At 43.2% G+C, this 12,270-nt stretch overlaps 1 protein-coding gene across 4 annotated transcripts in view; it reads left to right on the forward strand.

The window, feature by feature from the left end:
* The window catches only part of CTCF, a 68,252-nt gene that overhangs the window by 22,302 nt on the left and 33,680 nt on the right, over nucleotides 1-12,270 (forward strand). For all 4 annotated transcript variants that reach the window (XM_037427509.2, XM_037427507.2, XM_075877337.1 and 1 more), the window contains exons 6-9: nucleotides 948-1,214; nucleotides 2,588-2,788; nucleotides 8,145-8,346; nucleotides 8,862-8,936. In XM_037427509.2, coding sequence (XP_037283406.1) covers nucleotides 948-1,214; nucleotides 2,588-2,788; nucleotides 8,145-8,346; nucleotides 8,862-8,936 — 745 coding nt within the window. The remainder of the gene's footprint in view (nucleotides 1-947; nucleotides 1,215-2,587; nucleotides 2,789-8,144; nucleotides 8,347-8,861; nucleotides 8,937-12,270) is intronic.

Consider the following 12,270-nt stretch of genomic DNA (forward strand, 5'->3'; position numbering starts at 1 on the left):
GGCTGTGAACTACTCACAGGAAACGTAGCTTTCAGCATAAAAAATGTATCACTATCTTGTGCAGTGTATGTCATACTAGAACCAATCGTTTTGTAGCTGGTAGCGTTGAGCACGAATCGCGTGCAAGAGCGCTCACTTTTATTGCGATAGCAATAAAAGTGAGCGCTCTTGGCTAGATTTTGTGAGACACTGTTGAGCGCAAGTGAGCGCTCTTGGCTAGATAAAAGTGAGACACTGTTGGCTAGATTTTGCCGCCGTCGGCGTCGATGTCACTCACCGTATATGTATACGTATTTATATATATGGAAATGCAAGAAAGAAAAATAATCCAGAAAAAGACTGGCGCGCCGAATTGAACATGGGACCTCTGAAGTGTGAGTGCGAGTCATTAACCACTGAGCTACGAAGGAGCACCTCCTTCAACGTTTTTCATCCTTTCTCGCCTGTCCGACACAAGTTCTACCTTGAATAGTTTTGTTTATTTGGTGTGCACGCGTTTAAGATGTGGTACGCGACATGTTGCGTTGTTCTGAAGCACCTTTTTCATTGCAAGGTCCTCGCTTCTGTGACATGTGGAGAATTTGAGACATACATAAAAGTATCTATTAAAGGTGCTCAGATTTCGGCACACGTTAAACAATTCCTGGCAGTAGAAATTTCCAGAGCCCTCCACTACTGCGTCTCTCATAATCATATGGTGGTTTTAAAATGTTAAACCCACGTGTCAATCAGTCAAGGTGCATTTTAGTTAATTAAATGGTGGAATTATTGAAAGGTTGCTATTTAAAGCTGGAAAATTAAAATAATTTTTATGGTATTCAGCAGTTTCATAATTCAGACAATAAAAGGTTAATGAATATATTTGTGCAATAACACTGTTCTAATAATTGCTGTGAATGGTGTGTGGGAGATTTGTGAATGGCCTCATATCTTGCTAAATCCGCCAGGTGCATGTCAAGAGCCATGAAGGAGAGAAATGCTTCAAGTGTGACCTGTGTCCATATGCATCCATCTCGCAACGTCATCTTGAGTCTCATATGCTGATTCATACGGACCAAAAGCCATTCCGTTGTGATGAATGCGACCAGGCTTTTCGACAGAAGCAGCTTCTGAAGAGGCACAAGAATCTTTACCACGACCCCAACTATGTGCCTCCTATACCGAAGGAGAAGACACACGAGTGTCCTGAGTGCACCAAGGCCTTCAGGCACAAGGCAAGTAGCACCACAGGCACATGGTTTATTGTGAGGAGCTGTGCCAATGCTGTCATAACATTGACTTTATAGAGAGGCTTCTCTTGTCCACACTATATGTGACTTCAGTCTCCATCTTTGTCTAGCCATACCTAGTCTTTGGTCATGTGCAGTTTTATTATGAATTCAAAATCTGCCTTTATAAACATCAGTTTTGGTCTGAAGAAGTGGGGCATTTATTTAGTATTTTATTTTTAAATATTGGTCATAAAGGTGGGTAATGAAATTGATGTTAGTAGTGGAAGAATATTTCCTGTAAAGGCATTTGCCTTGAACTAGTAAATTGGTAAAATCTTCTGAGACAGGAGCGATTGGTTCCTTTATCATCATCATTAACCTGACTACGTCTACTGCAGTACAAAGGCCTCTCCCATGTTTTGCCAGTTAACTCGGTCCTGTGCTTGCTGCTGCCAATCTATACCCGCAAACTTTCTTCCTTACTGACCATCTAACTCAAGCACTAGCTCATTCCTAGTTTCTTTTCAGAATGACGACCATGTAAGTAGGGTTATTCTTGCATTTCTTCATTGGTTTTCATATGTTTCTTGATCGAGTGATGAGAATTGTGTTTTGGAACTCGCTGGAATACCTACGAGTTCGTGTACTAAGCACTATGTTTCTTTAATAGTACATGCCACGTCATTATAGGCATAACTTCCTCACGTATAGGCACTGTGTAGCATAAAATCACTGCTTCATTTTGGCCTTTGCAATTTGGCTATTAGGTTGATAAGCTAGTTCATTGTTTAGTGGTTTTCTAAGCAGCGTGTGCTTCCATCATGTTCTTACAAAATAATCTGCTGCTATCGAGGTAACAAAGTGTAGAAATAAGAATTTTCATTCGTGAACACTGTCATTAAAATTTGTATTTGTAAAATTTGTATTTATAACATGTAACTTGTCAGTTACATGTTATAAGTTGAACTTGTGCACCCATTTTTATTATTGCTAGGGCTGCTTAGTTTGTTTACATGGCTTAATATTTTAAACAACCCATAGTTGCAATGTGGAGATGGCACCGGCGTGTAAAATAAATGCAAGCCATGTGTATAGATTGCATTGAAAAAGTGTTCTGTAGAAAAATCAATGCAATGTCCTAAAGGACCACGAAATTGTAGTGGGCAATTTCTGAATAAAGACTAATGATGGTGTAGTTATTGCAGTGAAATCTTACTTTTTTTCAATATCCAGACAGGTCGGGGTCCCGTAAGTTTTTTACACTTTTCCTGTATTCTGTATAAGTGCCCGTCTAGAAAAGGTACCTTATGAATAAATGACAAATTGCAGCCAATCCTGTTAGTGTGGGCGAAGTGTCTTATAAGCTTGTTGTGCAGGGTAATCTGATCCGGCACTTAGCCATCCATGACCCAGAAGCAACAGCAGCTGAACGGGCTGAAGCAATGCGCATCGGTGAGCCTAAAGGTCCAGGTGAAGAGCCGGATGGAGAGGAGGATGACTACATGATGGAGGACGAGGAAGATGAAGAAATGGACGATATGGGCATGGAGGAGGGCATGGTCAACGAAGGCCAACAGGTAGGTCCACCAAGTGTTCATGCCCGTCTTGCAGATTTTATGCACTTGAGCGGCATAGCTTCTTTGTTTCGTGAGTATGCAGATTATATCTTACTGGGGTTCTCAATCACTTTTTCAAGTAATAAAGGAATGACCTCAATATCGGAACTTATTGCCTCATAAATTTATTGCAGAAAAATTCATATCAATCAAGAATGAGTGACTGTCAGGGCTTTGTTGAATGCGCACATACTTTCGGGGTTTTGTGGCCATGCATGGTCGCGTTAACACTAAGCTTGTGCGATCATTTGAAAGAATGTTGCAGTATTTGAATTTGCTTCAAAACAAATTTAAATTAATTTGAAGTAATCAAAATGAATGAATAGACATTATTTACTGCATGTGACCCCCTGTCAAGGTCGTTTCACTGCAGTAAAAGTGTGCCATTCCGTGAATACATCCTTTCAGGGGATATCTGCACTGCCACAAAGTCTCATTTTAAAGCTAAATGAACATATTACCCTGACATCGAAAATTAAAAATTTTGTTATACTGGCTTATATGGCTTAAGGATACTCAATTCTGCAACGTAACATATTTTACAGGTTATCACTTGCCTTATACCTAAAGTCAAATCTTGCTACCATGGAATCTTGCTTCCACTTCTCTTTGAATACGAAGTGATGACATTTGCACATGCCATTACAATAATCGTGCACGTTAGTCGGGTCATGATAAATATGTTCATTTTTCTTTATAATGTGTTACGTATACTATTCAAACTTGGTTCGAAATAAGCTGGCCAAATCACTATTCGTTTCAAACCTAAAATTTGCTACTCGCACAGGCCTTATCAATATGACTGCAATTTTGTTGCAGTATTTGCAGCTGAATTCATTTCACTTGAGCAAGGTGCATTTTGGATGTGTGTGGGGCTTCCTATGGCATGGTCGTGGTCTACAATCATTGGGCTAGTGACAATAAACAGTAGTTTCATTTTGTAGAGCCTTTTCGTATGCAGGGCTGGAGTTCTTGAACAATTTTAGTGTTGCTCGCACATGTGTCAAAACCACTCGCTGAAATGGGGTGTATGGACGATCTGTTGCCGAGCATCTCAGTGGTCAAAAAATTTATCGGGTTGTGTGTGGTTGCAGAAAGCAGGTCTCAGATGAAGACACAGGTCTTTTGATGCACCAGCACTACTTTGGAAATCACAAGCCAGCAGGAAGTTGTGGAGTCACCATCAGAGCCTTTGGGGAATCTTAAGCAAGCACTTTCTCTTTATGCAGTATGACTTGTGGAAACTTGTTAAAGGGGAACACAGGTCTTAAGGGGGGAGGCTACCATCGGATACCAACTTTTTTGTTTATTGAGATATCTTAAATGAAATTTTCAGGATAGACTTATAGCAAAAGCATTAGAAGAACTACAAAATTTCATCAAGTTATGTTCACTGGTTTTCAAGTTACAGCAGAATATCAGGGTAGTGCACATGGTTCTCTTATTGCAGGCCTGGAGAACTTTCAAAAGGTGCTGGAACTGTGAAATTAACTATGATGATTCCCAGATTGATACTCCAGGGGGTAACAGAGCCCTTTTTTTGAATTTCCTTGCTGAAAAGTTTTAGCAGACCATCAAACTTTGTGTTCGTGATTAGGATATTATCAATCAAATTTTGATTAATTATAATAAATAACACACACAATATATTGAAAAAAATGGGCTTGTAACCCCCTCAGAAATTTATTCATGTACATAATAAAAAAAGACTTATGGAAATCCAATGAGTGGTTCCAGAGATATGGCTGGAATAAGCAGCCTCACTAGCCAAAAAAGTCATTTTGAGAAAACGAGGTTTGAAAGTTTTGAGCACATAGGCAGTTCTAAAATGAACCTGCAGCGTAACTGGAGGTGTCCTTTGGCACTCTCTTTCTTTGCCGCCTTTCCATCTTCTCTAGGGATCGCTTCTTAGCCTTTTTCAAGCGCAGAGAATCTTTCTCGGCTGCCCGTTGAATGGCCAGGTGGCCAGGTGTTAGCCCCACTGATGAAGCTAGCTCTTGGGTGGCCCTGTACCAGCCAGCATTGTATCTTAGCACTGCATCATGCAGTGCTGTCTCCACAGCAATCAGTGACGCATGCTGCTCTTTTGGGCATGAGGGACCACAGCACAGAGTGAAAGGACTCTGATGCATTCTGCGTCTTTGCTCCCAGGCAGCGTTGCAGAAGAGAAGCCTGTGAGAGCCTCTCATAAATGGGTAGAAGTGCATCTGCAACAACAGCAGCGCGTTGTTGATCCGCCGCCTCTTTCTCCTCGCACGTCGGGAAACTTGTTCGCAAATGCACAGTTGATGACGCGATCGCACTCGAGGCCGATGAAAGAGAAGATGCGGAAGCCACTGTCGATGAGCACGAGACACCAGGCGCACTTGTAACGACAAATTCTTGCACCGGCGGAGCAGGAGTCCCGTTGCTAGGTGCGTCGATGCGACCACTCTCTTGCGTAGATGAAGCAGAAGCTGCCCCATAGGTACCGTCGGCGCACGTGCGAGCGGAGAGCCTCGCCGCGCGGACAAGCTTCATAGCTCGCTTCCTTGCACCGAACGATTGTAGCGTCTTCTTTTTCGTTGGGCGCATCGTGAGCGAACACAACGGTCTCGTATAGACGGTTGAAAATCGTCTCGTAAAGACGGTTGAAAATCGTTTCGGAGACAGTTGAAACGTGGAGAGTATGCGAACGGCTGCAACGATACACGGAAGCGAGCGGAACACAAAGACGCCGGACGGAGAAGCAGCAGACGAGCGGCCGCATTATGCGCAAGAGCGCTACGTCATCGCGCGCAGCAGCCAATGGCAGTCGCGGGCTCCCCCGCGTCCTTGGGGAGCGCGCGCTTCGCCCAATCCCAGCTGCGCGCCTCAGCCGCGGGAAACTTGAAAGCTCTCGCGAGCCCTCCAATCATGAGCGGCTTGCTCCTCTCCTGCGCTGCCGCCGGCGACGCAGGTGGCGGGGAAAGAAAGAGCAAGAATTCACAAACAAAACAACACCAAAATGGCGGTGCCCCGTCGAGCGGTCGAGAAACTGCGATCACGCCAAGTTGGGGTATTTTGAGCGCTCGCGCGCCGCTCGAGGGCCGCCGCGGCATGTTCTAAACTTAATTTCAAATGGTTTCGCGATGAATTAGACGTTGATATTTACAGAACAGGTAGTTTATGACACATACTGCCCGAATATGTGGTTTGCCAAAAATCGACTTTTTCGCGATTTTTCGGTTTTCAAAGGCCGCGTCCCCCCTTAAAAGGACAAAAATCGCAAAAAAACCATATTTTTGAAGTTGAAATTTTCGGAATCTGCAACTATTTTTGCACTTATCTGAAAAGTTTTTAGCTTCTCGCGTCATTATTTCTGGCACAAAATCAATTTATAACACCCCTGTGAGATGAATCTGAGCACAAATAGACGCTAAAGTCGTGCTTGTTCCATGCCGAACCTTTGCCGTTACACACGAGCTATCTTGGTCTCGTTTGAAAAGGTCGTTCTTCATCTTCAATTTCCCGCCACCAGTGGCTCGCCTTGCTCATTGGTTATTCAGCACAAACACGTCGAGAAGCATCACTGCGCGATTTTATTGGCTGTTTGGGGCATGTGACAAAACCTAGGCACCCGATTGGCCAAGGGGCGTTTCCGGCGTCTGCTTCTTCATCGTGATGCGCACGGACATGCGCCATTTTGTCATGGTGCTGTCGGCTGCCTGCCGCAGTAAAAAAGTTCCTCGCCGCACTGATTTGTAAAGCGGGTGTGGCGATCGTTCATTCACTATAAACTTCAGAAAGAGCCCCGCTATCACTCAGGACAGGGAGGATAGCAAACTCACGTTCAGCGACGGTCGCAGAGTCACCGGTGTAGGCCTAACTCATGTACGAGCCCGTCGGTTGTCGACAACGTGGCTGAAAGCGGCAGTGTTTTGGAGCCTCAACAGTTACAGGACGGCAAGTAAAAATGCATAAGTGAAGCTACGAAAAATAGCAATTTTTGCAATGATGGAACGGAAGCGCAGTCTTATCGCTAAGTGCGCCGATGCTGCGGGTTTCCTCCGTCTGATGTGAACTGTGTGACGGTTTGTCAGAGTGGAGTTCGCCGCGCGTCGGCAAACAGCACAAAATCAATTAGTTTGCGGTGAATGTGCTCGCTGCCCGCGCAATGGAGGCTACTGGAAGCAGGTAGAGTGCTTGTAATGACGCTTCAGCAACGATAAACATATTGCGCCGCGGCCTCCACTCGAAAATGTGGCAATCTTGCGTCAAAAGGAAACTAACACCTCACTGCTTTTGGAGCCTTGAAATTGATTAGCGAGTGCACGAGTTCGGTCTGTGACATCAACAACTCAATCTGGACAAGCCGGAAAACCGCTTTATTATATGGCGGATCGCGGATTACACGCGCACATTCGTCGCACGTAGGCGTCACCGAACTGATAAGCGGTCTAGTCGGCTGACGAGCCCATTGCGACCGCATCAGCTCGCAAGTGTGCCTCTGCCGAAAACATGCAGTGGACATTGAAAAAATGCCATTTAGGTGATGCCAAACAGAAGGACTGCATGTCGGGTGCCTACTGAGAAAGCTGAATTTGCTAATCATTGTAAATGCACACCTTTTCCATGCTACTGTCTGCCCAAAATGGACTTGTGTTTTTGCATGATTTCTTAGGATTCAAATTTTCCTGCAGTTGCAAACTTGTCTAAAAGATATCTATGCCTCCAGAGCAGCTAGGACTGTTATTTTTGTTGTGACATGTAGCTGTATCTTTAGTTTACACAATGGTAGGTGTGATTTTTTGATTGAGATCTTCAAAAAATTTTATTTTTGCCAGAAATTGGAGCATAAAGTGGGTGTGTCTGCAACACTGAAATGCAAGGTGCGACAAACCTTGCTAAAATGATCAAATCAAAAAAGCACTCTTACCGTTGTGTAGCTTATGTTATTTAGTATTTATTTTAGTACACAGGCATGTGCCAATAATAGCTCTGCAATGCAAATTTTTGTGTCATTATACCAGCAAACAATAGGTAATTAATTTTAGAATATCTCAAAAACAAATTGGTTTAGAGGAACAGTAACTACATTTTTGAAATCAGCACAAAGACTCAAGCACATTGTGAATTTTCTTTATAAACACATGAAAATATCTGGCATTTCATCTTAAGTACAGTGTCCCTCCCCTCTTAAAGCACTAGTACCAGAGAAAATTATTTGTTTTGAAGAGACCTTTTTCGCATTGTTGGGCAGCTGACTGAGAATAGAAAGTTTTTTGTTGTTCTGAAGTTTGTCTGTAGTAGTACCTACATTCTAAGAAAGCTTCGTACAATATTAATCGTTTTACAGGTGGTTGTATTTGAAGTGATCCAGATCCCTGCAGCAGATGGTGTAACTATGGAGCAGCATGCAATAAGAGCAGTCCCTGAAGATGCGCTGCGCGTGACAAGCAATGGTGGCGTCCTCACTAGTGCTGATGGCCAAGAGCTCACTATCATTCAGCAAGTTCCTCAGGATCAGTCTGTAGTTACCGAGGTGGTGAACAAATCTGGTAAGATTTTTATTTATTTGTTTGTTTGTTTGTTTAATGTTACTTTATAGTGAAGTTTCAGATGAGCTCAGCAGACACACCTCAGTGTAAGCAAAGTTGTGATTTGCAGGTAATGGAAGAAGCATGATAATACCTTTTATGTCTCACCTACTCGGGGAGACATGAAAGACCTTTTGTGGTGCCACATATTCTGCTTCTACAAATAAAGGCACAATAATGTTGAACTTGAAGCTGGTGTAGCTTGAGAAACAAACATTTAAAGCCGTATTTTTTCTAATGTCTTTGTTTCTCTCTTTTTTTTTTCTTTTTTTCTTCGCCCTTAACTATAGCTATGCCTGAAGTTCTCAAACTTGTGTAAACATCATAATATCTTAATTTTGTAAATACGGTAAGTCTAGGGTGTGCTATGAATATTTCCAAAGGAGTGGTTGCGGACGGCAGTTTTGCAATCTAAGATGCCCTTTCATCGATTTCCTTAGATCGTAAATGCTGTTGTGTCTTACCCTCTCTTTTAGCACTTCTACCATTGAAACGACCACGTGGACGGCCAAGAAAGTACGCCACTATGGAGGCAGCTGCAAGCAATCAGGGTAATTTTACGTGTTACATGATCACCCACATAGTTGCACTTAGTGAAGGCAAGCAGTCACGACTTGCTAAAGAGTAATTTGGTCTGGGGACATGCACACTCAATACAGTCGACGTCCGATTTCCCGGACCCTCAAAGGACGCGAAAATTTCCGGAAAATTGGGCAGTCCTGAAAAACAAATGCACGTGAAAATGCACTTTTTTTGTAGGTATTTTTCGCTGACGAAGAGGGTAACGGCCGGAGTACAAGATTCTCATTGCAATTCAGCCAATGCATCGTTTAGGTAGCTCTGAAAAGAGCAGTTTATAAAAAAAAGAAAAAAAAATCCAACATGGCTGGCGCTACTTCATAGGTCGGCACTTGGGTGCAATGAAGTCGCCTATTTTCTTATACACGGCGTTCCTCTTGCCCGCGATCATGTCTACCTCAATTTCAGTCAACGTCATGTTGCCGCTGTACACCGATGACAGTACCATCAGCCCTCGCGTGAACCCCGAGCTCATTGGCTGTGTAGGAGGTGGCTCTTAGTTCTTGTTGTCGAAGCCGTCTGAATGCTCTGTAACTTGACGAATAATTTCGTTATCGGTCAAGTCCGCACATAGCTTGAGGTCTTTGTTAGCGTCGACGAAGCCATCAAAGGTTATCCCGGCTGGAATCGACACGCCGGCAGCGTGCAGATTGTCTTAGGCAACATCCACAAATGGCAGTTCGTCACACACGCTGTCCACTTGGGGTGAGACGGCTGTCTCGGCGTTGAGTGTAAAGCCCACGTGGCGAAAACAGTTCCGCAGAGTCTCTTGCGTAACCGCCTTCTACGATTTCGCTAGCATGCCGACGGTAGACCTGAGGTCAACAGCGTAGCTTTTGTCATCGTAAGCCTATGAGGGGGCTTTGTGCACTTCGAAGGCGCGGATGAGGACGAAGGAGCAGTCGTGGCGCGGACGAAGGAGCAGTCGGTGCCATCGCTGTAAATGGCGAATCCGCTCGACGAAAAGCGCAGCACAAAACAGCTAGGAACTTGGTGGATGCTGAAGGTCGGGAAACGTGATCACTGAATATACCGCACAGCAGCAAACAATAAACTGCAGACGCGATCACAGAGCTGACAAAACAACATGTGAACGAACACAGTGAAGTTTGGCTTGGCTAAGCTGCTAAGCTACGGCTGACAACAGATTGAAACGTGTGGTTTCGAGGTTACGGCAGCCACGGTGATCGTGGGCGCGAGGATATGAAAACAACCATAATGGTGTCATCGGTGGTGACTTTGGGTCGGCAGTTAACAGTAAAAAGTCCGAGAAATCGTATGCCGAAGGCTATAAGCATCCGGAATTTCGAGCTATTGACTCTATGGAAAACTTGATGGGGCCACAGATGAGTCCGGGAAATCGGGCATGTCTGAAATTTCATGTGTCTGGGAAGTCGGATGTCGACTGTATTTAGCGAATTTTCTGTACAATGGTAGTCCAAAGTAGTTTCATTCATAACGGTGCACTCTGAATTGGCAAAGTGCATACATTAGGGACCATAAAATTCTCTTGCATAGTTTATTGTTTTAGCTGTAAACTTGTAGTTGCTTGTAGAAGCAAATGCAAATTTCAGCAACAGTGCATAAAATGACTGCTAGGGGTACTTTATTTAGTTTTACTTTAGAATTAGACAGACGCGCCCAATATATGACCAAGCAGTTCTACTGAAATTTCGCTAGACCTTTGCCCTGATGCTCTATTAAAGGGGCAGTCTGGTCTTTGGGACCAAAAAGTGACAAAAAAATTCATTTTTTAGAATTGACATATTTGGTTTTTGCAAGTATTTTTTTTATCTCTCTGCAAATTTTCACACACCATGAAGTGGTAATTTTTTTGTAATGCCATTCTAACTGTACAGATTCTTGTTGCTGTTAACATCCAAAACCTGCAAAAAAAAGGGGGGGGGGGGAAACCGACTTCGAGGCTCCTTTATAATTTGCCAGCACCTGTGTTAGAACCTCTGCTACGAATTTAGGAGTACCTTTATGAGGATTGCAAAACATGGGCTGTTGCTTTTTGAATAAGCTGTGTGTTTTCAGTTTTCATTTTTCTCAAAAAAGTAAATTTACGACTGTTTACTTTTGGGGCCTCAATATCTCTACAGCTAGGGCAGCTACAACAATAATTCATTTTGCAATTGAAACTGGTATGTGTGTAGAATGCAAGTATGGAAGTAGAATTTAGAGCACAAGCGTTTTTAAATAATTACTCGTCAAAATTATAACACAATTCTAACTGATTTTTAAAACGAATAGGTTGTTTTGCTGTAAAATAACCAAGAAAGGCCTGAAAACAAAAACTGTTACATACTTTCAATCTATAGTCATTAGTCTGCATACTTTCAATCTATAGTCATTAGTCTATCTAGGTATATCCTAAATATCACTTTTAATTGAGCACTTTTTTTCCATGGCGGCCTTAAACAAAAGGAAGTGAACATAAGTTATCTTAAGAACAAGATGAGTTACAGGAAAAATGATTAAATATTTGGAATCAGCAGAAAAAACTGCTTAATACTGTGCAGTTTCATCAAGACCACTGAAGAAATAAACAAAAAGATGTCTAGGACCAGTTTGCCCCCTTAAGAAGTTAATGGAGCTCTTCAAGCCATTGTATGATATTGCAGGTTAAAGCACTTTGAAGAGATTTATAAATCTCATTCTGTTAATGAGAGTCATAATGGCTGTGGTGAGAGACAGAGCAACTTGAAGGATTTTGCCACTTCTATTCACAGGGCCAAAGTAGAGTGGTGGCGGCTGCCAGCGTCCAAACTGCTGGGCGCAAGAACTCAATATTTATTTTTTTTTCTGACTATCACGCGCCTTGAGCTGTTAGCATGAGTGTGCGAGAGGCTGTAGCGAAAAAATTATGATGATGAATGTCGATGATGACAATTAGAGACTGGATTATACGCAAATGCCTACCGTATTTTCGCGCATATAACCCGCACCAAAAACCCAAAAATTTCAGTGGCAAAGTTGAGGTGCGAATAATACGCGGGGTTTTTCCTATAGTGCTGCTTCACAGCAATGCGTGTTGTGCTGTGAAGCCCCTTAACAGTGTAGCGAAGGCTACGGAGACGGTTTCCGCAAATTCGTGTTGCTCCGCAAGTAGCACGGCAGCTTGCGGCCGATTTTGGTTTCGCTTGCTTGCATCGTTGAAGCGTTTAGCAAAACATTTGGGGAGAGACAATTTGATTGTTCAGCGTAAAATCTCACTGTCACACCACAAGTATATTTTTTGCAAGTTCGCGGCCGCTCAGTGACCCTCCACATGTCCCTACGTCACGGACGCCATGTTTACTT

Source organism: Rhipicephalus microplus, chromosome X (genome assembly GCF_043290135.1).
Source record: "Rhipicephalus microplus isolate Deutch F79 chromosome X, USDA_Rmic, whole genome shotgun sequence".
In the NCBI taxonomy this organism is placed as follows: Eukaryota; Metazoa; Arthropoda; class Arachnida; order Ixodida; family Ixodidae; genus Rhipicephalus; species Rhipicephalus microplus.